We start from the raw sequence: 25,809 nt of genomic DNA, 5'->3' as shown, positions 1-25,809 counted from the left end.
AACCGAATTGCGTAAGTCATTTTTAGCAGTTTTGAGAAAAACGTAAAAAACTTCCTAATGATATTGCTATGCCATTGAGAATCAATAATTTGCCATAGTTCAATTTTTCGATCGTAGACGGATTCAAGTTAATTTGTATGACGCAGTCGAGTGACGTCATAATGGCGCACTGTGACTTAGGCAGAAATGTGTCTATGACTAGGGGACATACGCAATTTTGCAACTTGACTATATGTACCAGTCCTGAAAACAAAACAATACAAAAATGATTGTAATTCTTAGTATATACAATGTCTGATCCCCAAAACAGCTAATCTATTTCAATTACATTATTTTTTATGTTTAAAAATATAAATTTCAAAAAAACACGCTCTGCACATCCATCGAAATAAGACTAAAGTTAAATATAAAGAATAAAACAGCAATGTACCCTTATATAAAAGCCAACCAAGGTGAATTGGACTCGGGCAGTGAATATCACAAGTGCACACCTTCCTATGATACTGTAGTTTAAACTGAAATTTATGAGCGCTAAGCTAGAATCTGAGATGCAAAAACTCGAAAATCCTTCGCCGAGGTTATTTTGCTTTTGTGACGTCATAATAGTCCTGCGTTAACAATGATAATTCATTATGACGAAACAATTGAACAAATTTGCGTATCATACAAAATCTCTATTTTCATGGGTTTCGGAATTCTTAATATAAAATCTGACTTAACAGACAGGTGCGCAGCATTACATAAATACCTATTTTATGAAAAACTCAAAACCGCCAAAAATGACTTACGCAATTCGGTTATTAGCGTGACGATATGTTATTACTTATCGATTTTAATCGGTAAGTATGTTGATAGGTATTTGTCTGTCTGTATGTTTGTCTGTATCTCTGTTAGACGCGATATCTCACGAAGGCGTGGTTGAATCTGCTCCAAATTTTGCATGTGCATTCATCATATCTCGGTCCAGAAGCCTATTGATTTTGGATGAATTATGCGATGCGATTATATGTATAATTAGCGAGTTATTAATTAATTAGTGATGAAGAGATCTGAATTTTTACAAAGCGAGAGATTTCTGAGACGCGCTGAATGTGTGTGTGCGTGTCCGATGCGCAAGTTTTCACGCTAGTGAGTCAGAGCGAAGGTAACTTTGAAGTCGTCGCGATGCGCAGGATCGGGGTTGCAGAATTCCTTACCAAAATATCGCTAGGCTGTGTTTGAATAGCCGTCGCAACCCGGGTTAGCGCCGTTGTATTTGATTCAAAATATAGCATTGGTAAATAGGCTATTGGCTGGAAACTAATCGAAACAATCCAGTTCGGATTTGCAGAATTCTTCATAAAAGTATTTCCTCGATTAGTATTTCGACGACGACATGGGTAGTTGGCTATTGTTTCCTACATTTTTGATATTGGCTGAAAACTAATCAAAACAATCCAGTTCGGGTTTGCAGAATTTTTCGAATCGAAACCGCAGTTTCTGTTTTGGGGATCCCCTAACTTTCGATCGATAAGTCTTCGGTCTCTGACCGATATTCTCGTTTTTTTAGTTGGCGCTGATAATGACAAATAAGAATGCGTGATTGTTGATTGTTATTCAGTAACGCGTATGTAACCGCCGTTATGGCCGTTCGAAATGAAAGAAGGGTTATGAGCTAATTTCAGGACATTCTCTTCCCGATTTCTTTTATTTTAATACAAAGTAGGGCGCATTGAAAAGCAAAATAGAATTTATTAACATAAATTTACAACGAGTTACGTAAAATTTACCGACGGCTATCGCCAACAGACAGAAACGATGAATGTGAGAATTTTTTATTTTGTGTCATTTTTGCGCCATCATATTTTTCAATTTCTAATTTTGCGTAAATCGCGTCAACATCGTTTTTGTAAATTAGAAACGTTGAATTAGATAAGCAAGGCATGTGAATAATGTATTCTATACAAATTTTTCCGAGATATTGCGGAGAAATAATATTTTGACCACGTAGAAGTTCCATTATTGCTGATTTATTCACGTGTTAAGTATCAGTGTTTTAAACCAAAGCTGAGTTATGTGAATACTCAACACTGAGTATTCTAGAGATTACCAATTTGCGGAGTTTTAATTATTATTTAATATGAAAGTAACACGGAACCGATTTAAATTAAAACATAAAAATGTCAACTATCAGCTTCACAAATATCGCACCCCGGGGTCGGTAATGATAATATTGTTTGCTCAAAATTGGGACCGTAACTGTGATACAAATCCAACACAGAAGATAAAAATCAGAATAAAATTAATTTTTGTTGTGAATACATTCCTTAATAGTTGTCTTTAACATCTTCGCCGATGTTCGTTAAGATATTCGAATAATTTTATATAAAAAAATACGGTTTGCCCACCACTAATCACGGCGCATGTAAATAATCAATAAATGACAATAAAAAATCAACTTTGTTAGCATTAAATTCCAAGTAAAAATTTCCACATTTCATGATTCGATAGGCGCTACACGCGAGCATGTTTTTGTATATATTCACTAAACATCGTCAAGAAAACAAAGGCGAGCTACACGTGACTGTGGAATTTCGCTGTGAACGACGCATTATTTTTAATTTATTACACGCCTCACGCCGTCGTGAATTGAACTTTTGGCGCACTGTTTCAATTTCACCGTATGCCCCCACACCGTTGGAAAAATCCTGGCTGCGACCCTTGTTCAAATTCTATATCTCACTATTGATTACAAAAGTATAATTGCATCCAAAATCAACAGTATCTATATATATGACTATATGAAGGATCGTTAAAATTAAATAATATACATGCAAAAATCACAATTGATAACAAAATGTACTCTAAATCAGGGCTTCCCCAACTTTGGAGCTCGCGGCCCCTTTAAATATATCAAAATTTTTCGCGGCCCTTGTTCATGCTAACAATGCCAATCAGTTCAAAATATGCATTTTTGATATTTTATTGACACAGCTAATTCTCAACTTTTAATAGGGTACTCAATAACAAAAACATCTGTCTGTACTCAGATTATTCAATGTAATGGGTGCGAATGCTTCTTGCTGCATAGCAAGTTCAGCCGTGGCGCAATGTTTGTTTATGCAGGCCTAATAATAAATTACGATGTCTGCCCACTGACGACCTGGTCCTAATCCAGAATTGTTTACTCTTATTGATCAAACTTAGCATAAAGCAGCGGTTTGCAGCGGCACCAAATCATCAAGGAAAAAACTAATGGCGCACCTTCGCTAAAAAAATATGTCGCCGCAAAATAAAACACAAGTTTGTCATCGTTAATATGTACTTTATGCCTTTTGACGTTTATAAACATGTAGGCCTAACTCTGCCTAACTCATGTTCGATAAACTCGGTTCAGCAAATGAATAAACTGCGGCCAACGAAATTGCAGCATTAGGGTTTACCTGTTACGTAACAACGTAACAGAAAGTAAATAATATAAAACGGTAAAATGAATTTGATTCATATACACATCATTTGCTTTATTGAGAAACAATAAAACATTTGGAATAAATATAATATGTAATATGTTTCGAGGCGCACTGAGCAAATCGCTTTCCGGAACCGCTAGCTTAGCGTAGCCGGCATTATTGTTATGCAAGCACGCAAATCGGGTCAAACGATCATAATATGCATTGTTATGCAAGCGCGATGATTCTACCGTGTTTCCCCCAAAATAAGTCCAAGCCTGAATTTGAAAAATGATTTTAATTCAACCGTCTTGAAAAAAGACTTCGTCGATAGCGCAATTTGTTCACCTAATCCCGTGGAACTTTCAATTCTACTGGGGCAGGGGTTCTCAACCTTTTTTCTGTTAAGTACCCCCCGAGTGATGAAATAATCAACACGAACCGCCAGTAATCAGACACCAAATAATATTAAAGTTATATTAACTGATAATTTTTAAACTGTGATTTAAAGCAGTAGATCCCAACCACAAGATTCAGAAAGCCAAATGTGTATTTTTTCTGTTCTGCATGCTTTTCCTGCCTAATATGAACATCCAATTGAAGGTTTGAATATTTCTTTGTTCAAACCAAAAAACAGTCATGAACAATATAATATTCCATGGCTTCGCTTTGACATATAGTATAATATGATCTTGTTGCGACCTTGCATGTGGTCACAAGACGCGCAACAAAAGCATGGCCCGCAGAGATCTTTTCCAGGGGATTCACAGCAAGATTGTGAACCTGGTGCCAAGTTACAGAAGACTTTGACATTTTTTTTGTAAATTCATTTTGTTTGATGCACTGATTAACTGCGGAAGGATTAATATGAGCGCATTTTGGTATATTTTTTTTAAATAAGAACGGGGAGAATAGGTCCTCTTCTGGACAAAGTTTGATCTAAGAAATATTTGTTATTATTTTACTATTCCACTCATTTCAATTTTTTGCCGGTCCGCGTGTACATTTTATTCAATTTTACCGGTCCGCCAAAAAGGTTGGGGACCACTGTTTTAAATGATATTAAACAAAAGTATTCATTTCATTTATACAGAACATCAGTGTGAAGGCTGTCCCTGTTTATTGCGAATAGGTTTCTCAATTCGAGGAGCAAACAGCACATTGTCAATTGAGATTTGCCCAGTTTGGCTGCAAAGCTGTGGATTTCACATTGTTCAGTCACACAACGCAAGATCAGGGAAAATCCACGCTAATTTTCAATCGGAACGCATTTTCTTCTGATAGTAAAGTACATTGAAAAATAGCAACACATGAAAACTCAACTCTCATCCAAGTACTCCTGATAATCTGCTCGTGAACCCCTAGGGGTTCGCGAACCCCAGGTTGAGAACCCCTGTACTAGGGCGTCGCACAATTTGTGATGGTGTTATAATAAATAAGTTTGATTATGAAAATTCGGTTTTCTGTAGATAACGATTGTTTTTCCTTGGTTTAAAAAGCGTTGTGCACCCCATTTCATTTGCGATTTCGTATTTATATAAAGCAGGCTTTTCTACCATGGTCCAATAAATGTGATTTCACTGACTGTTGTTAGGTTTTGTTTGTTCGTTTATATAAAACTCATTGCAAAAAAGGTATTATATTGAAATGTATCAATACGTACGGTATGTTTCACGGGAAGTCGCAACTTGAGCATATTTCTGGAAGGCGTCACAATACAATGAAGTTCGAAAACCACTAGTCCTAGTCGATAGAAAGAAATCTACTTTTTAAATGGATAATAATCTATATGTATCAGCTATTTTAAATAAAAACGTGCTATTAAATTGATATCATATTATTATTTGGTATTCATATTTTGTATATTGAAAAAATCTCGTTATTCTATACATCCCCCAAAAATGAGCCCTAGTGTTCGAAAGAAAATTGATCATATTCTGCTCTGTAGCTACGTTTTCTGCCTAATAGATATGTATTCCCAATATGCATATGCTTATAGTTAGTATGCTTTCAACGTACCATACTTCGAAACCCAAAACCGAACACGAATCGAAAAATTAAAAGCTTCAATACGGCCAATTTTGCACTCGACCCAGCTGAAACAAGGGATTTTTGCAGCGAACGATGTGCTTTCTTCATATGCAACGAACCATTTAGCTGGACGACGTAAAAATGCAGGGCACATGGGATTCATGAGCAAATATTTGGAAGTTTCCACTCATTGTATATATGCTCATTGGTCTAGCTAACCATTTATAGATTTCAGATGCATGCTTTTTGTGTTGGGGTTACTTGAACTCCTCTACAACGACAAGAAGTTCAGAAATCCTTCCGCACAAAATTTCTATCACGGGATGCGAAACCGCGCATGGTTATCAAAGGTACAATTGCTAGCCTATTTCTAATGCTCAGCACCATGTACAAACCCAATTACCCCACTGCTGATCTTTGAGCTAAAAGCATACCATTACAGATTCTTATCGCTGTGAAAGGATATGCGGGACCTATCCGGAAGGGCAGTCGGGACTTTTCAGAACAATAGACCAAAATATTTTTTGATGGCACGGATATTTGTTACGCCACCATAATATAAAATGAAAAAAAAACAGCAAAATTGAAACTAGCCAGAGCCATTTAGGCCGCGAGCCGAGGCCATTTATCTTTCAGTTTCGTGGCGCACATAAGGTAACTAACCGAAAATGATTTTAAAATGTTCCTTAGAAATTCAGTAACAAATAATGCCTTGTTCCCATTTCCAAAGGTTGCACATTTAACGGAAAAAACACTTTTACTACAAGAAATATGTGCTATCATCTGTCCTATATTCTCTGCTCTTCCGGCAACATTGGCCAATGAACGCAGACTTCTGCGTGACGTAACACATAACTTTCAATCAGCTGTTCGCGTGCGGATGAATCTCAGTTTTATCGCTCAGTCTTGTGTTAGGTTGGGTGCGGTTGCCTTTCCATCGTTTTTTTTTTGTTATTATTAATTGAGTTATGCTAAGACGGTGTTAAAAAGTATAAGTAAGGTGTTATACACTCGTAGATTCTTACCATGGATAGCAATTTTAGTTGTTAAATAGGCTTGTAGGGCAACTTCAAGGACTGAAGGAGGACTAGACCTAGAAAGATATAAAGTTACGGCATCACAAACAAACAAAGATATTTCCATGCTTGTATGGAAGGTTTAGAATTAATTTATTGACGATTCTTGAGTATTCAGCAGACCCTTTAATATAGACTACAGTATATTTGAATGAAAAATAATGGCCGTTTGTGTGATGCATGTTTGTAAGAACGAGGGGAAAGTGACCAATTTTACTGATGTCAGTTGGTCTAAATTTATAGAGTCGACAAAGACCTGGGCAGCAAAGATAAGTCATGCAGGAGTTGAAAAAGATGTAGCGTTGGAAGTGATTGAAAGGTGAGAATTCATGTATCACTGTATTGACTTATACAATGACAGTTAATGTTTTAAAATATATATGTATGCAGGGCAGGGACTGTGTGATTTAACGAGATTCAGTATACACATAATCTTTTATGCAAACACTACATGACTGTAGTACCGTACATGAGATAAAATGCATTATGTATGAGTGGTTTTAGTCAGTGTTTAGTGGTATTTTTATTTGTCGAAAAACACTCATGTTGTTCAGAATATGCGTTTCTTCCTCATTTTAGATACTTCACTTCAGAAGAAAGTGGCAATGTTCCACCCATTCCACCTAATGCAGGCTACCATCGCTGCTGCTATCAGCGCTATACATGTAAAAATAAAATGGGTCGAAGAAAAAGTCACAAGGAAAAGCGTAAAGGTATATGAGAATCATAACAATTGCATCAGTTTAGCTACCGGTACCGCTAAATCTTGTCTGAGGTTTTGTTTGCTCCCCTGATTTCAAGACCAGTTTTTATTTATTCGTTTTTACAAATCATTTTATTGCCAGTCATGCTGATTATGGAGTCGAAATAAACTTATACTTACACTAAAATGTGATGACAGACCGTGAGTAGCGGACAATTTGGTAATTGAAAATGAATAATTTGTTTTAGCCGAGGAGCTTGATCCTGACACACTCGCACTGCCTAAAAAGATGCTACGCTCTTCTATACCAACAAAGGGTTTGAGAACGATTGAACGACCGCATATTTTTTCCGTAAAGTGTACTATATGTGGAATTACGAGATTTAAACGCAATAAGGTGACTGGGAAGAGAGTATTAGAGAAACTGACTCGGTCTCAGACATTGGAAGCAGGATGCCTTCTCGAAGCAGCAAAGCGAAAAAAAGATGAGGTGAGTTTGAAATATCAACCTTTACATCCATCAGTTATGATTGTGGTGTAGTCACCAGTAGGGCTGTCCAAGTGAATCAATTATTCGAAATCGAATAGAATTGCATACTATTCGAAGCGTTCTTCGGCCAATTTGCGAATCACTAAAATATGGTACATAATGCGCCTCACGACCACCTTTGCACGGCGTTTTTCACGGAGCAAGCAAAAACCTATTTCTATCGCTTTCTTTGCTGTAAAAAGATGTCTCTCCTATTGCCCGGTAACATGTAATTATTCATTTCATGCATGGCCATAAATGAAAAGTTATCGAAAACAAAGATTTGAAGATGACGTTTTTTAGTTGTTTATCATTTTGCTGAAAATTACACAAAAAATCTTGAGTTAGTAATACCAATGATAACAGGATTTGCATGCCCTATTGAAACTGAATCCATTAAAAGTGAGTAAATACCGTAATGGTGAGAGTTCGTGCAATTTTCAAACTCTTAAAACTTGATAGTATTCGAACCCCTATTTTTTTTACCAGTTCAAAGAGGCTTGTGATCTCCTTTTATAACTCTGGAAACATAGTTATGCAATATATTACCAATAATTTGAATGTAACTGCACATACGTTATCACAATATCGAAGAGGAAGTTTTTATTGTGCAATAGAGACAAATTTAGGATTGCACAATAATATTCGGTTCGATTCGAGAAAAATATTCGGTTTGATTCGAATCAAAAAAGTATTCAATTTTGAACAGCCCTAGTCACCAGGATAATGTTTCATTGATAAGCTTTTATATTCCTCGTTAGCTCATGTTGATTGTATCAATTTCAGATTTTACTACTCCAACTACGGGATGTTGATCCGGTTGCATCCGAAGTCCGGTACCATTCAAGTTGCTACCAAGGCTATACTCGCTTCATGAGAAGAAAGATAGAACAGTCAGGGTCTGTGGATACGCGGTATGCTACTGCATTCAAAATGTTTTGTGAAGAATTTATTGTACCGAGGATAATTGTGAACAAGGAGATATTTCGGTTAACATTCTTAAACACCCTCTTCAAGAGATACATCGAACAGTTTGAGCTTTTTGATTCTCCTGGTTATCGTACCTACAACTTGAAAGAGCGTTTAAAAAAAAAATTTCCACAACTTGCATTTATACGGTCCAAAGAGCAGACGTGCAGTGATCTGGTGTTCGTGGATACCATCAGTGGCGCAACCAGGCAGTTTTCAACGGGGGGGGTCCGACCGGAATTTACACAGTGCAACCACGACGTAAGTTGCAACGCCACTAGGTGTCGCCCCGCTGAAACACGATAAATTGCTCGTGGTTAAAAGGGAGACGCAATCGATTAAATCCCAGCCTTTCGCTTACCTTGCCCTCGTTCATTAACGCCGCTTCGCTATGTCTTGCACCTCGTGGGTAGCAAAACGCCGTTCATTACATTCCAGCGAATTGCTAACGAAAAGCTGTTAATTATTTTCAACGTTTCCCTCGCTTTGCGCCTCGTGGATAGTGAAACATGGCTTTATTAAATTCCAGTGTTTCCCTCGTGCCGCGCCTTGCTCGTTGGGTGAATTCGTCAAGACTAAAAACAAAATGCACTTCTTGCGAATGGACCTTTTCCCGACCCTAACCCCAGAAAAATTCTAAACTAAACTGAAACCGGAAGACATAATGACAATTAAAATAATTGATTTACAACTAATTTTTGAAAAAAAAACTAAAAACTGACTAATTTAATGCAGGGATATCCAAATCGAATTCAAATTCAAATATCGCAAACTTCAAATATATTTCGCGTTTATATTAATCCCGAATATGGCGCACATATCCTAGCGTCGTCGTCCATGTGTGGTTCGGCAATATATTACAGCTGACATGAAAGAATTTCGATAAACGCCGACTTGAAGAACTTCTAAGACCTTGAGGACGTTTTTGATTGAAAATATTTTCTTATCGTGTATTTTAACATAGTCGAGATGGTTTAGGCGTCCTCGGCAAATTGTGTCTTAATTAGTTGTTTTCATCCTCAGTTTCGATAGTGACCGAACATTACAGGAAATTTCTTGTAATTTAGCGCGTATAAAATAGCTCTTAAATAGTATTTAATATCTATCGCGGATTTCGTCGGCATCCGGCGTTGATGACAAAAATACATAACAGCCGACATGAAATATTCAAATCAGCGCAGAGTTCAAAAATAAAACACGTTTTATGGTCCTAATATGCACATAGAAGAAGAAAGGACAGAGAAATAACGACTAAAAACTAAGAACGGTATGATATGTTTATGTACTTTTGTTTACCATCGTCATCATAATCAAATTAGTTAAACCCGATTCCCAAATTTCCGTCCGCCAATAATGAAGAATAAAGATGGAAAAACGTGTTTTACTTTTTGAGTCGGCGTTGATTTAAATTTTTCATATTACGTGTTATAATTTAAAATAATACCTCCTTATAAATCAATACCTCCAACTTAAAATGAACGATATTGTTATCAACGACGTCGGGATAACGATAAAATCTCCGATAGAAACCAAATAATATTTAGAAGCTATTTTATAGATTGCAAGAAATTTAAAAATTCCCTCTTAAGTTCGATAACTATCGAAACTGAGAATGAAAACAATTAATTAGGGTAGGATTTGCTTTTAAGTTTATTGCCGAGGCGCACAACATATCTTGACTAAATTGAAATATACGATAACGAATGTAAAATATTTTCAACCAAAAACGTCCTCGAAGTCTTATCACTTCAAGTCGGAGTTTATTGAAAACCTTTCACGACGACTGTTAGTTATTGCCGTGCCACACATGGCTGCTTTCGATTGCGATAAAAAATGAAATAATTGTGAAATGTTTTTAAATCAGAATGTGGACGGGGGCGGTAGGATGTGTACAGCGTTTCCGGTTTTCGGCCTTTCATATGTAGAAAATCTTAGGTTAATCGAAGCAATATTTTTCCGAAAATAATTTTCGTATCCAGATTTTCAGAGTTTTTACTGCATTATTATAACATGAAGACGGGCGGCGTTACATTGCGTCAAGATGATGAAGCGCAAGAGTATTCGTCACAAGAGAGAGAGAGATAGCAATATGCTATTGTCGCTTTCAATTCGCATCGACAGCGCGCGATTTCTACTTTTGTGAGGTAACATATCTCATTTTCGAATACAACGGGATACGCGGGGATAGCGATTATTACGTAACTAACAGCAAAAAGGTATGATTGAAGTCGGGCGGTGTTAAATTACGTCGAGGTGATAAAGCACTGGAAAAAAGTAGTTTTCACCGGATTGTTATGACCGTAGAACGACGTTGTTTGAACGTAGAACAATAATAAAAAAAAAAACGAATTTCAAACGGGGGGGACACGACCCCCGTAACCCCCCCCGCTGGTTGCGCCACTGGATACCATTTCAGTTGTTGATGTCATTGAAGTAAAAGAAAACACTGCCGATCATACTGTCACATACACTGTTTCGGAGGCAGAAATGGAAGACGATTCTGAGAATGAGCAACCAACATGTTCGCAACCATCCGCGCCTCCTGCAACTAATCCACAGCAAATATTTGCTTCTGCGATGTATCTCAGAAATGTTATTAATGACCATGACCCTTCTTTTCAACACTGGCCTCCCACTTCAGAGCACTTCGATGATAATGCAGTGAAAAAATCTGTACCAAAGTTGCTGGTTCAATTTATTAGTTGGATTACTGGGTTAATCTCTGATCCTTTTTTTGTAGAAGTAGGAGAAAGAATGTCAAAAAAAATCTACTCCATCTGCCAGGATATTGTTTACCTATCCAAGGGCGGAAGAATGCACATGCCCAAGCACATGTCACTTGCTATGGCAGTCCGTCATTTGACTGGATCAGCCTCGTTGATTACCCTCCTCAACGGTCTGGGGCACTGTGTGTCCAATACTCTTGTTTTAGAATACGACACTGCTCTGGCCACCTTACAAGAGCTGAAGGGTCCCATCTCTATTCCATCATGTATCAAATCAAATCGGCCTGACGCTTGTGTGGGATAATAACGATTTCGGGGAAGAGACATCTACTGGAAAGGGCACCACTCATAATACTAATGGTATAATAGTACAGAGAACTATTCCTGAATGTGAACAAGTATCTGGGTATTTGGAACCTACAGCAGGACTTTCACGTGATAGAAAACGCTCATTTCAGCCTTCATCTTCTGGTCTAGTTGCATATCGTGGACAAAAGAAAGCCGCACCGCAACAGATTGATGAGAGCGTAGTGACAACTAGATGCAGTTTTGTGGTACAGGAATATGCCCGAAAGCTTGACCAGGCCTATATTCTCACAAGGATTCCAGGGGACAGCGAAGAATCTTTTTTTCCTACATGGACAGGATTTAATACAAAGCTGGTGCAAAATGTTCCCCTTTTATCATCTGTAGGATATTTGCCTGTAATTGATGCAAGCCCTACAGAAATGGACACAGTCTTGACTGTCCTGGAACGAAGTGTTCAGATTGCAGATAAACTCAAGTTGCAGACAATAGTAATTGTTTTCGATCAGGCTATTTACTCTAAGGCTCAGACAATACGGTGGCAGACGGAACTATTTAAAAACAGAACCGTTCTTCGACTTGGTGAATTTCACACTGCTATGACTTACTTAGCTTGCATAGGTAAGTGGTTTGGCGATGCAGGCCTTCGTGATATAATCATCGAAGCAGAACTTTGTGCAGAAGGTTCTCTCACTGGGGTGCTAAGTGGACATCAATATAATCGAAGCGTAAGGTGCCACAAGCTGATTTATGAAGCTCTTCATCGTCTTAGATGGCAGTCTTTCCTAGAGGAAATTTCAGAAACTGATTACAATCTTGTGAAAAAAGTCATATCTGACTTGAAAGAACATTTCCCTTCGCATATGTATGCAGAAGTTGCTGTCTCACCTGAGTACAACACTGTGTACCAGAAATATGTTGGATTTATCAAGTCAAAATCAAAATGCCCAACTTTCAGGTTCTGGTCTTCTTACCTTGAGATGATTGAAATTCTTCTTCTTTTTCTGCGTGCCACAAAAGAAGGGAACTGGGCATTGCATTTGTCTGCTGTCCGTGCCATGTGTCCATGGATGTTCATCACTAACCGCAACAAATATGCCCGATACTTACCAATATATTATCTTGAGATGATGTCTCTTCAAGAGACCCACCCAGATGTTCATAACATGTTTGTAAATGGAGAATTTATGGTTCAGAGACAAGCACGCTATGGATTTTCACAAGTTGCATGCGATATGGCAATAGAGCAAACGTGCAACAGAGATACAAAAACGAAAGGTGGAATGGTAGGATTCACCCTCAACAAAGGTGCTTCTCAGAGGTGGATATTATCACACCCAGAAAGGGCACAAATAACAAAGGCATGCTTCGGGTATGCTGGGAGAGACTCGCAAGGGCGTGATAGGAAAGATCTTGATAAACCTCATTCTGTACGAGAAGAATCAGCCATTTGTCGCATTATTGAGTGTATGGAAGGTTTTATAAACCCCTTTTCACGTGAATCTGAGGATCTTATACATATTGTTTCAGGAGTCGTAGTTCCCAAAGTAATTGCCAGTGATATTATGACTGCTGAAGAGAGAGGAAGATTCTGCTTCACTCAGTTCTGCAAAGATCGGCTTTTATCAAACAAGAAAAGTTTTCATGATACTATAAGTAATTTGAAATTAAAATCGTTTTCAAGTGTTGGAAAAATAATTAAGACCAAATGCAGTCAAAAGGAGATGGATTTAAAGTCTGAAAGAAATCTGATGGCGCGTCTTTCAATCATAGGAAGAGAGAGAGGTATCAAGATTGAGGATTTGCTCAAATACTCTCTTGGCCCTTTGCCCTTGTCGTTGGCATACACAGACGGAGGCCTAATGAGGACATCCAAAGCAAAACTGATGCATTACCTCTGCGAAAGTATACCATCTTCTATTGCTAAAGGATTACCAACCGAATCAGTTTGGATACTAGATGCAATGGCTGTTCTACAAAGCATCAACCACAGGAATATTCCCAAAACATTTGGAGATCTTGCCGCACTATACCTTTTGAAGTTGGTGAAAATTGCCCAGGAAAGTTGTGCAAAGGTTGTGCATCTTGTAATGGATAGATACCCCTCAATAAGCATTAAGAACGCAGAAAGACATCGGAGGGCTAAGCATCAAGCTGTTTGCCAAACAAGAGAAAATGAAATTTATTCAGAGAGCCAGAGGATACCACTCCAGTGGAAAAAGTACTTATCCTGCGGAAAAAACAAGGAGCTTCTGATGGAATTTTTTATTAAATCTTGGAGTCAGAATGTCCAAAGTCTTGACTTCACACTGTTTATCGGCTATGCGGAATCTTGTCTGAAAATTTGCTTTGCTAGTACATCGCATACTCCAACAATTGCAACAGTAGATGAATTGGAATGCTCTCATGAAGAGGCTGACACCCGTCTAATGCTTCACGCTAAGTTTGCCGCTAACTCTTGCAACTCTATAGTAATCCAGTCACCAGACACGGACGTGCTCATACTGTGCATTGCAAAATATGACAATTTGGGTTGTTCTCTTTGGTTTGAAACTGGCGTTGCCAAAGGTAGACGGGTTATTGATGTTGGTGCCATACATTGTTATCTGAGCCAAATCCACCCATCGGCTCCAATGGCTATGGTAGGAGCACATGCATTCACTGGCTGTGATAGCGTGTCCTCCTTTTATGGAAACAACCTCAATTGTACAGAATTTTGTTTTTGTGTTGACTGCCAAAACCAGTGTGAATAGAGGAAAAGTCGATTTTCGAAACCGAGACAGATGAAAATGAATTAGATATTGAAATTATAATTTATTAGATTCTTTCAGATATGTGATAGTGTCATTCATTCATTCAATTTTCTTGACTTTTCAGTGTCAATTTCTCTTTTTTCATTATTAGTGTTTTTGTGACTTCATTGCATAAAAATAAATGCGCTTGATGGCTTTTATAAAATAAATGCAACATCTTATACCGTTCTTTGTTGCTTGTGCGAGGGAGGCTGATTTTGGTCAGACAAAACGCTGCAGAAATACATTAGTGTTAAATGCAGCTGGGCTCTTGAATTGCATAGTTTTTTTGCTGTATTGTAAACCTATGGTTATTGATTTTCTGGGAACCACCTTATATCGAATTTAGCACCAGGGTTTTAACCGATTAACTTGTGTTTTTGTGCTTAAGGAGATAATTTGTGATCTTATCGCATAAAAAATTGATGCGTTCGATGGCATATATGAAATGAAAGCGACGTTCCATGCTCTGTCGTTTTAAGCCTATGATCATTGATTTTCGGGGAATCCCCTTGATATCCAACTTTTGCATCACGATTTTTGAAGGCTGATTTACAGAAAATGTGCAACTTCCGTTAGTGGGAACAAGCTGTAATGCGTTCAGTATGTTCATTTTGATACAAAACTGAAGAATAAATATAGTTACCAGATGTGCGCTACGAAACTCACTTTCTAGGCGTTTTTCAGGGCCTCGGCTCGCGGCCTAATTGCATGTTCAGAGTAAAAAGTGCAAAATTGGTTTACCGAGGATGAAAATATGATTAGGGAGAATAATATTACAGTATCATCAGCAATATACAATTGTGATGAATCGGGTTTTTCTCTGCATACAATATCAGGAAAAATTGAAATGAGTGCCTATGAAAAATGCAGCTACCACATCACCGGAACTAGCAAATCTCAAATAACAGCCCTATCATGTATTCGAGTCGATGAACTCATTCTACCACTGTAAGTGATATTCCCCAGCAAAAGTGTGAACCCCGCATACGCCCTGGATCTTCCAGTCGGAAGTCATAACTTTGCTCTTGCTTCCGGCTGGATGACTAAAGACGCTTTTCATGACTGATTTGAACTGGTGTTCATACCCAGCCTTCCCCCAAAAAACGAACGCACCAATGTCGTTTTACTCTGTGGTGAACATACGTCACATACGGACTTTAAAACCAGTAAATTGGCAAAGGAGCAGAATATTATACTTTCATGCCACTCTGCACACACGTCTCACTTGCTCCAACCTTTTGATAGAGGGTAGTTCGGCCCGTTTAAATGATCGTGGGCAAAACAGTGTTCCTTATTTACAAAAAGAAAGCAGGCGTCGGTAGACCAAATCAGTTTTGGTTTACCAAACCGGCCCAAACTTTTTCCTCGTCAGAAAACCGCATTTTTTCAAAAGATGATGAAGTGGAACCACCAGCTGCTTTATACAAGAATCACCTAGCTGCAAAGCAAAAACCAGCGCCGCAAATATCGCCCCCTCGGCAAATAGAGGAAGAAATCTCAGAAGAATTATGCTCCTTGCATTTCAATCTAACTTCAGATTTTCTTACTATAAATATGAAGGACTTTTTAAACAACTCCATTGATCCACAAACTCTTGAACAGTTCGATATTCAAAACTGTCTCCACAGTCTCCAACTATTTCATACGTTCCTGCAGTCTCTGTCGTCCATCGTTTCCGCGGACATTCCACCAACTTCGGGGCATCAACAAGATCGTTGCTTGGTTTTGCCTCTCATTATATTGAACAGCAATGCGTTTCCGGTGTAGCAAAATAGATTTCCGGTATACATTCTTTGTGACAAACCAGCGTCCTAGTTGCCCATGGTCAAAATGGCGGCGATCAGAGGATCCCGCGCCGAGACAACGCAAAACGAGAGAGAAGATTGTTCCATTTCCAGTTCAGTGGTTGGAATTCTATCGTCAAAACGAGAGGGCCTTCAATTTATCCCGCATGAATGAGAGAAACGCACTCTTTGGCCATGCATAGTCTATGCAGCCTAGAGGTTGTTAACTTGTTATGCATTGTCATCCATTGAATGTCAGTGAAGTAAAAGAGGAAATATTATGGTATAATCCATTAATTCAGGATCAAAATTTTACTTTTTCATCTAAATGGATTCAATCGAAAGCCATCTCTGTCGCAGATATTTTAGATAATACCCTACAAACTTTAACAAATAAAATATACTCGGTTGATATAATCAGAAATGACCAGAGAAAGCTTTGTTATTTAAATAGATGTTCTTTTGAAATTCAGCAAGTTTGGAACAATTTGCCTTCAAGTTGGAAAGAAATTTTAGCAAATAATCATAATATAACAGAAAACAGACCTGGAATACACAGGTATATTGATTCGGAAAACCTAACTACCAAAACAATAAGTACATTATTCAAAAATAAAAGAAATTGCTACACCACATGATAATTACATTAAACAAAAATTTAATCTGAATACGCCAATTGATTGGTCAAAGATTTGGCAAGATGAAATTCCTAACAACTACAAAATATTAACTTGGAAAATTTCGCATAATGGCCTACCAACAGGGGACAAATTGAAATATTGGTTTAACAATGAAAATGGGTTGTGTGTATTTTGCAATGAATATGAAGAAACATGCATGCATTTATTTTGTTATTGTGAATGGGTTTCCGATTTTTGGGATAAAAATAACTATGATAAAATATTTTTCAATAATATTCAAAGTGAAGTTGAACTATTAATTATAAATTGTGCAAAGTCAACGATTTGGGAATTCAGAAATAGTGTTAAATATGATGAAGTTTATCAGATGCAGTGCAACATGAGGGCTATTCTCAAATGCAAACTCATAGGCATCATTAAATTAAAGCCGAGCTGTGATCAAGAAAATTTATTTCTTGATGAAACTATAGATGAAATCCTTCAAAAATCTATAATGGTTTGATTATATTTGATTAAGTGTGGATTTGTATAGCTTTATGGGTCACATTTATATTTAGGTCAAGTGTTAACATAGTCAGGGAAATAGGAAAAAAAAAAAAAAGTTATGCATTGTCTCTGCTCTATGTCCAGATGTCTGTACATAAGGGGCTATAAGCGACTTATTCAGGTATTTCGAAAATTTCAAAACGAGCTGGCTGCGCCACGGAACTAATAAAATTTTTCTAAGCTACCGTGGTAATTTCAGAATCATATGTTCTTGCAGAATGTAAAAACCTACTGTTTTAGAACCAGCTAGAAAAATATGTGATTAGTCATCAATAAATCAAGGGATGCAGTGATAAAGTGCGACTACAGGACTAGGCCTACACTACATCCAGACATCTGCACATTGTACTGTCATAACTGTTAATACGTATCGGTACTGTTCACGACCACCCATCCCACATGCTCTGTTTTGCTAGAGTACAACGCTCATTTCTTGTGGCACCCCGATATTTAAGCAAGCACACCTTTAATGGCACACATGCTTGCTCAGTATCACAATCAATACATAGTTATAACTGCTCCATGCCAGAGTTGATGTCATTGGCACAAAAAGAAATGGTTTTAATTAACAACTTTATCACAGAAGATGAAGAGCAGTGTTTAATGAAGGACATTGAGCCAAAGTGGAAAAGGCTGAAATACCAGTTTGATCACTGGGATGATGTAAGTTACTGTAACAGACTACTTGTAAATTTAAACTGTCAGACTAAATACAGTAGGTCGTAGGAGTTAGAGATCTAAATATATGAAAATGTATAATATTCTTTTATGAAGTTCTGGGGGAAAATGGTTAACCTTCCACTAGCATATTACTTTGTTATGTTTGTATGAATGCTTGTGATTTGAGGTTAGTGTTTTGATTAAATTCATTGACTTCTATTTACGCAGGCCAAAAAAAACTTAAATTATCTAAGTCTTTTTCACAATTCAATATGATTTTCACACTGTACCATTCTGTATAATAGGACTGACTCATGCACCACAAATATGACTGATCTGATGCCTAAAGGTCTCATGTTGAAGCGTTGTTGCCGCTAAAAATTCTTCCGAGTCTTTATCATACTTTTTATCCAGGCAATTCAGGGATATCGTGAAACAGAAGTATCTAATTGGTCAGAAACAAGTTCCAATATATTGAATAGGTTGAGAAATGCCGCATTTGCTGAGAAAGACAGTCAACGTGCTCTTGTACATGTTCTTGACCTGGCAGAAGATGGATACATCAAACCTCATGTGGACTCAGTGAAGGTGTGAAACATATTTCTATTACCAAGAACTTGAAACTATTGTTTTATGTGACATTTTTTTGAGTCCTTGAATCCTGTGAAGGCCACATATATATAGTATGTACGTATGTTGCTACTAATTAATAATAATGAAAAACAATTGTCTAATGGGTTATGACTTTTACTAATTTCAATTTTTTTTCAAATTCATTAAGTTAAAAAAATCTGTAGCGTGTGCTCATCAGTATATAAAGCAACAAATGTATCATAATACTTTATTTTCATATTATTTGACAGGATTCATAATCTGTATTTTCTACTCAAAACTATTTCTATATTTATAACACCCCGAACTTAATTTGAAATGTCACAGTTTCGTTTAAATGTCCATGTCACATCATGTAAGATCCATCATAGACAATCTGTCCACAGATGACCACAGTTTTAAATGACTCTGGGAACACCAAAACAATTTACTATTCAGACACATTTCTTTTGCTATTAGTTTTGTGGACGAGTCATAGCTGGTTTGAGTCTGTTAACACCATCCGTGATGAGACTGATTAATGAAAAAGATAAATCAAAACAAATAACTGTCCTATTGAACAGGAGATCTTTATACATAATGCGTGACAGGTTGGTATGTTATTCATAGTATTTTAATATACTGCTAATCTTTATCAAAAGTTTGGATATTGATGATGCTTTATTTGCAGAAATTTTATCTAGAATGTTGTTTTTTATATATGACAATTAAAAAGATTCAAATTATTCAATCTTTTGTTTTCTTCAAAATTATTGAATAAGTACAATGATTGCATTAATGAAATGAATCTCTTTCTAGCATCCGATTTGAATACACTCATGAAATATTGAAAAATGAGGAATCTTTGTTTCGTGGAACTAATATACCAAAAGGACGGCGGATGTCTGTAATATGCAGGAGCGAACCTATATCAGATGATTGTAATGATTCAGGAAACTTATTTAAAGTAATAAAGCTGAATCCTGATTGAAATTGTTGTCATAAACCATATATATATATATACTCCATTAATCGAAGTACCTAAAGAAGTATTCATTGAAAAATATTATACTTCTATTTTGCTTTGTTTCTTCACTCAATTGCAACATAGTTGTATAAGAAGTTGGTACTTTACAACAAATTTAATTTGGAGGTTTTTCAATTTGTTTGTTGTTTTTCTCTTGCAAATGTTGGTCTCTTATTTTGGGTATTGGTATATATTTGGGTATTTAAATGTTTGTAGAGTACAGATAGGGATGGGCAATGTAGAATAATTTACTATTCTAGAATAGATAAATCGAATCCTATTCTATTTTCATACCAAATAGTGAGAATTTTCTTGATGGCTCGATTTAGATGTCAAAAAATTATAAATGTATTTCTATAAATGTATTATTTATTTGGAAATGTCCTTAACATTTGATTTGATACTAAACAGGCATCTCCCAGGACAATAACATCTAAGAATATTACAATATTTTTGCTTTCAATTGTTCCAAATGTATGTAATCTCTAAATACTGATATGCTAAATTGAGACACGATTCAAACACTTTAATAGTAAGGTTAAATACAAAAATAGATATGAAAGGGCATTAAATCATTATTAATGTTAGAGTGCCGAGTGTACTAAAACACAACCGCTGAGAATTAATTAGATGCAGGACCAGCGTGTGGCCACTGCATCCTATGCGACCAGTGTGAAATATTAAATTTAACCACTATCAATTAAAATCAACTTTTTATTCTGTGCGATCAAGACGTGCAAAACAAGGTTCCGGTAAAGCAATTTCGTAGTTAGTTATTAGTTAATATCATCTAAAGACAAATTCATTTTCTATTATTATCGTTACATATCATTATCTACCCAGACTTGGCCCTACTCAAACTCAATACGTAACTATTTTCGCCAGATGTTGCATCTTTTTTTAAATTTATCGGCGAATAAAATTACTACAGACACTCCATCAAATAGAAACGGACGATAGAAACGAACCGAAAGATATGTAATCTTTTGAGAGTGAAATTTAAATGCGACAGATCGTCGTGTTTTGCGATATAACTTTGTATTTCGGAAACTGGTGTAATAAAAGTAGTGAAATTATTCCTAAATAATATTTGATTTAAATTAATCGCAAGTAATGTCATAACATTTCACGCCTGGCTTTTGGTTTACATGCATCATTTTCTGGGGAAAACTCGCCGGTCGCGGAAAATCATTTACATTAATGTAAAATGATGCTTAATTGAAGATTGTTGCAATCAGATTGTCGGAATATCGCCAGTAAGTCGGCACAAATAATTATTATTATTAAACCCTAGCTAGATAGCAAAACAGAAAAACGCAAAAAATGGTGCAATAACGAGGCTCCGGCGTAAGGTGTACTTCACGACTTCTTGTCCAGAATACGCCGATTGAGATTACAGTGTTTGATGTTTACCCATTTTACGGGTTCTTTGCGATTAGGCAATTTTATTTAAACGAGAGAAATTTCCACGCGAGAAAGAACGCTCGTCTTTAATTGATAAATTAGAAACCCGAAATACAAAATTGCCGCAGGGCGAAAATGCAAAAATGGTGCAATAACGAGTCTTCGCCATGAGATGTACTTCGCCGACTTCCTGTCCAGAATACGCCGATTGAGATTACAGTGTTTGAAGTTTACCGATTTTACGGGTTCTTTCCGAGCAGACGCAAGTCTATTTAAACGAGAGAGATTTCCACCCGAAATGCGAAAATCGACGCATGGCGCCGGACAGGCGGAAACCGAATCCTGTTGGATTTGAATATTTTTGGGTTTGAATCCTCCGGATTCGGTATTATATATTGCCCATCCCCAAGTACAGAGTTTCAAATTTTCATTCTTGAATTTAGGATACTAGCTACTGGGGATCGCTAACATAGGTGATATTTCAAAACGATTAGTTTTTCCCTTATCGTGAAAGAATCTGCAGATTAGAGCTAAGATCTGAAGCACGACCCGGAGTTTCTGGTCGGACCTGAAATGTAAATCATAGCGTTCAGGTCGGGCTTCTCTATCGCTGATTCTCTTTTTTAAGAATAAATATATGTTTATAAAAAATATATACTAAAACTATGTGTGGATACTAAACCAAGGAATACTTGATATAAAAGAAATAATTGAATAAAACGGAAGAAGCTGTAATGGACTTTTCGCCGACCTTGGACCCCCGAATATATTCTTCCTATACTTTACCATTGCAAAATTTTCGGGGCTTATTTTATTTTAAAATGGGTTTCGAGTAAAATGGGGTATTTGTTTCAAACCATCATTATAATTTATCGCATACAACAATCTGTTTTTAAAAGTACCGGTAAAGAATTTTAGGGTAGTCTATCACAGCTATTTCTACACTTATTTTTTATTACTGCAATTAAACTAAAACTCAAGACAAAAGTATATTTGAATTATCTGGTTTATATTTTTAGTCGGGTTTAATGGCCCGGGTCATGCCTGCAAATCCAGTTAATTAGTCTGGGTCGGGTTTAATACCCACGGGGTCGGGTTGCAATTTTAATTTTTGGGACCGATCTTATCTCTACTGCAGATATGTCCACTGACTGCTACCAACGATGCCAATCAGCAAGAGACACACGAGGTGTCCACCACACTGGGCAACAAATAAGCCATTGCCTTAACCACTTCCAAACACCATAGCAGCCTCGTCTATGAAATAATATCACTAATGGCATTCTATGGGCGAATGAAACAATCATAAACCGCCACCTCACTCTTTCTCGATCAGCAACACTTAGTTCACAACTAGGAATATACTCGGCCAACGACGCATCACCTGACTGACCACCAACTTAGACTTGGCCCGTGTGTCGCATCGTGTTTAAGCGTGATTAGTAATTACCCTGCGTGGGCAGGTTCAAATCTCGTGGGTGGTAATTACTGTGTGTAACACATATTTTGTTCCTGGCTAAATTATTATTTTCTAATTGGTTACGCCCCAAAACTGTGGAAAATAGCATTAATTGGTTTAAAGAAGGTGACAGACGTTTTTTCTGTAAATGAAAGCCTTGACGTTTTCGTTGCTTGGTGAATATCTCTGTTTCCAGGCGAAACGACCCTGCAACTGCATCCAAATAACGATGTTTGAAATTTGTTATTTCGACACACTATCGCGACATATTTGAATTGTAAACGTCTTTGCAAATGACAGTACAATGGGTGAATGATGGCTGACTACATATGGGGGCCTCTATTCATGAAATTGGCTTGGACTATAGTTGTGAATTAGGAAATAAAACCTTTTTTTTATTAATTTTAGTCGTGAAAAAGTTACTTGGAATGAGTATTAATTTCTTCAGGATTTTTTTTACATAGAATACAAGGAATACATCTTGAATATCAAAAACACTAAAAATAGCATCTGACTATGTTCTAATGAAAGTTTACTTTATTTTATATCACAAAAACACGGCCTTTGGAAAATTCTTCCGTTTTCGCCAAACCAAAGTTTAAAAACAGTTAAGTTGATTTTCGTTTAAAAGCTAACAGGGAGTCTAGGGGGAAAACTGGAAACTAAAAAAGTATTTTTCAACTATCAAGTACATGCATAAATATGTAAATCCCATCTTACAGTGGTGGGATCCGGTGCGTTTGCGCGAACCTGTTTCTGTTCTCTTTTTTAGTTTTGTTTTAGATCTTAGCTGCAGCAAATGGTTAAAGTGCACCGCAGCTGACCGACTAGCGTTATATTTGTCATTTCGAAGGATATATAATATGCGTTAGGTTTATGTGAAGAGTGTAATGTTAATGTAGCTTAAGTTGTGAAAAGTAGGCTACACATTTTCTGAAGTGAGAAAATCTGTTATTAGCGAGTTCCACACAAATGAGACCTGTTCTTAAAATTTTGAATCGTATCACTGTTTCGGACATGTGCAAAAGACAGCCATGGTTCAAATAATGCTTACAGGAGCTTAACTTGGCAACATTCGCGAGTTGAAAACAGAAATGAGTGTAGAAACAAATAGAGAAATCAGGCCAGGCGACGTTAGTCCCATCATTTGGCACTTCGCTCGCTGAGACAGTTGCGATGAATTAGTGCCGAAAAAGACTTTTTCACTACTCCTATTAAAGCCCTTTTGCGACCCACCGAAGGTCAGAGCACCCGGTTTGAAGAGTTTTGGTATGTCGGGAAGGCTATGGACCTTTCCCCGACCTTTGACCCTCGAAAACTTCTTCCCATACTTTATCATTGCAAAATTTTCGGGGCTATTTTAAGAGTGCTTCTGCAAGTTGGCGCCCGTAAAATGGGGTATGTGTTCAAAACCATCAATATGATTCATCGCATACAATAATCTGTTTTTAAAAGTACGGGTAAAGAATTTTAGCCTAGCCTAGCCTTTAGCCTTTCTGTCTCTATAAATCAGATTCTGAAGCGCGTGCAGTCGCTCAGCAACCTGAACAATTTTCCGGTTCGTTGACAAATGATTGCCCTCCGTAGCTAACCAACTGTAACTAAGATGTGACTGGAGTCGCCTCCGATCTGGATATATGCGCCTAACATCGGCCTGGTGCCAAATTTTATTTTCTACCCTAAAAGTTTTATGTGGATGGTTGTACACTGAGTATGAATTGTGCCTTATAATTCGTACATAGAGGTTGCTTAATTTAATTTTTTTCACCAAATAAAATGATCGCTCAATTTAATGTTGCATATGACAATATATAAAAATTTAATCGCTGCAATTGTACAAAAGCACAGCTGAATGATATGGTGATTTATTTTTATAATTACTGTATATCAATTGAATTTCCCCGACTTTTATTTTTACTTTCTCTCCCAAATCATATATAATGATTCATATCAACCTTGTTGGTTAATTTATGAATGGATAAGCTTTTCTTTGTGCATATTGCTCTCACTTATTTCAATTTTTTATTATTGACTCGTTTTTAATCTTGGTGTCGCAGACTTGTGATGACCATTCCTGGTCCTTCGCGACTTCCTGTCAATTGCGATGAAATCCGTTACTGTATTTGAAATGTACTGTAATACTGAATTTGTATTGTGATTTCTTGCACGACGAAATAAACTTATTGTCTATTGTCTAGTCTATCACAGCCAACGACTAACATACCGGATCACAGCTATTTCTACACTATTTTTTTATTACTGTAATTATATTAAAACACCTAGGAAGACAGAGTGATCATTGAATTATCTGATTTATATTTAAGTTTCCGAAACACAAATGAAAACTAACGAATAGAGTTCAAAAACGCGAAAACGAGGTAATGTTCACTACCACGCTTGAAAGTCTGTCTGAGTGAGAAAAGTGTCTGAGCGGATGCGATAAGGGAGCATTGTTACGTCACTTTTTGCATTATGCTGATTGGCCAATGTCACGAAGTAAACAAGGAAGTCGATGCTCGGGGAAAGGTCCATGGGATCGGTTAGCCAGTTATTAACCGACCAGCGGTACGCGAATCAACTCTACGACGACGAGGGGTCTCTCGGTGATACGGCAATCCCCTTACACATATTTACCCGGGATTCGAACCTGCGAGCCCACGCAGGGCGATTTCTATTTCCTAACGCTCAGCACGATGTTCTGCTTCGCGGAATTTGCCGCTTGAAAGTTAATAAACTGAGTAGAGTTTTAATGTGGCGTTAAAACGCTCGGGCACTTCTTTCCATGACGCGGTTCACAGGTCCAAGTAACCGCCGCTTGGTCTGGATTTTAATCACCGGTCCTTAGGCTTTTCACCTTGTCTTATCATCCCCACATGCACACACTGTCACGCGATAGACGACCCTTAGGTAATGCAGGCCCCATTGAACGCATCTATCAGTGCGTCCAAAACCAACCCGTTTATATATAACACCGGTACATAATTCTAGTTGACTCAGATCAGATATCGCATTGAAGAGTATCTCGTCCAATTACGTCATGCAAATTTCCAACTCAAATATCGGAATCTCTGGATTCTAAGTGTAGGAAAGAATCGAATCTTACTACCTGGAGAAACACACAAAACAGACAACAC

At 37.2% G+C, this 25,809-nt stretch overlaps 2 protein-coding genes across 2 annotated transcripts; both read left to right on the top strand.

Moving 5' to 3' along the window:
• The first annotated feature begins 6,430 nt into the window (after positions 1–6,430).
• On the top strand, positions 6,431–12,473 carry LOC144429837 (uncharacterized). Its single transcript, XM_078118056.1, has 6 exons — positions 6,431–6,854; positions 7,115–7,248; positions 7,487–7,728; positions 8,554–9,027; positions 10,601–10,616; positions 11,171–12,473. The coding sequence occupies exons 1-6, from the start codon at positions 6,697–6,699 to the stop codon at positions 11,764–11,766; spliced, it is 1,620 nt and encodes a 539-aa protein (XP_077974182.1). The 5' UTR covers positions 6,431–6,696; the 3' UTR covers positions 11,767–12,473.
• A 5,195-nt stretch (positions 12,474–17,668) lies between these two features.
• On the top strand, positions 17,669–22,203 carry LOC120330125 (alpha-ketoglutarate-dependent dioxygenase alkB homolog 7, mitochondrial-like). Its single transcript, XM_078117933.1, has 4 exons — positions 17,669–18,197; positions 18,609–18,782; positions 19,266–19,396; positions 19,605–22,203. The coding sequence occupies exons 1-4, from the start codon at positions 17,934–17,936 to the stop codon at positions 19,774–19,776; spliced, it is 741 nt and encodes a 246-aa protein (XP_077974059.1). The 5' UTR covers positions 17,669–17,933; the 3' UTR covers positions 19,777–22,203.
• Positions 22,204–25,809: the final 3,606 nt, after the last annotated feature.

Source organism: Styela clava, chromosome 11 (genome assembly GCF_964204865.1).
Source record: "Styela clava chromosome 11, kaStyClav1.hap1.2, whole genome shotgun sequence".
Taxonomy (NCBI): Eukaryota; Metazoa; Chordata; class Ascidiacea; order Stolidobranchia; family Styelidae; genus Styela; species Styela clava.
The sequence above is the reverse complement of the archived record's forward strand: the minus strand, read 5'-3'. Positions and strand labels throughout refer to the sequence as shown.

Coding starts and splice junctions, on each gene's coding strand:
- LOC144429837 (XM_078118056.1), top strand. CDS start 6,697: ATGGCCGTTTGTGTGATGCATGTTTGTAAGAACGAGGGGAAAGTGACC. Junction 7,249..7,486: donor TCACAAGGAAAAGCGTAAAG/GTATATGAGAAT, acceptor AATTTGTTTTAG/CCGAGGAGCTTGATCCTGAC. Junction 7,729..8,553: donor CAAAGCGAAAAAAAGATGAG/GTGAGTTTGAAA, acceptor TATCAATTTCAG/ATTTTACTACTCCAACTACG.
- LOC120330125 (XM_078117933.1), top strand. CDS start 17,934: ATGCTCTGTTTTGCTAGAGTACAACGCTCATTTCTTGTGGCACCCCGA. Junction 18,198..18,608: donor AGTTTGATCACTGGGATGAT/GTAAGTTACTGT, acceptor CTTTTTATCCAG/GCAATTCAGGGATATCGTGA. Junction 19,397..19,604: donor TTATACATAATGCGTGACAG/GTTGGTATGTTA, acceptor ATCTCTTTCTAG/CATCCGATTTGAATACACTC.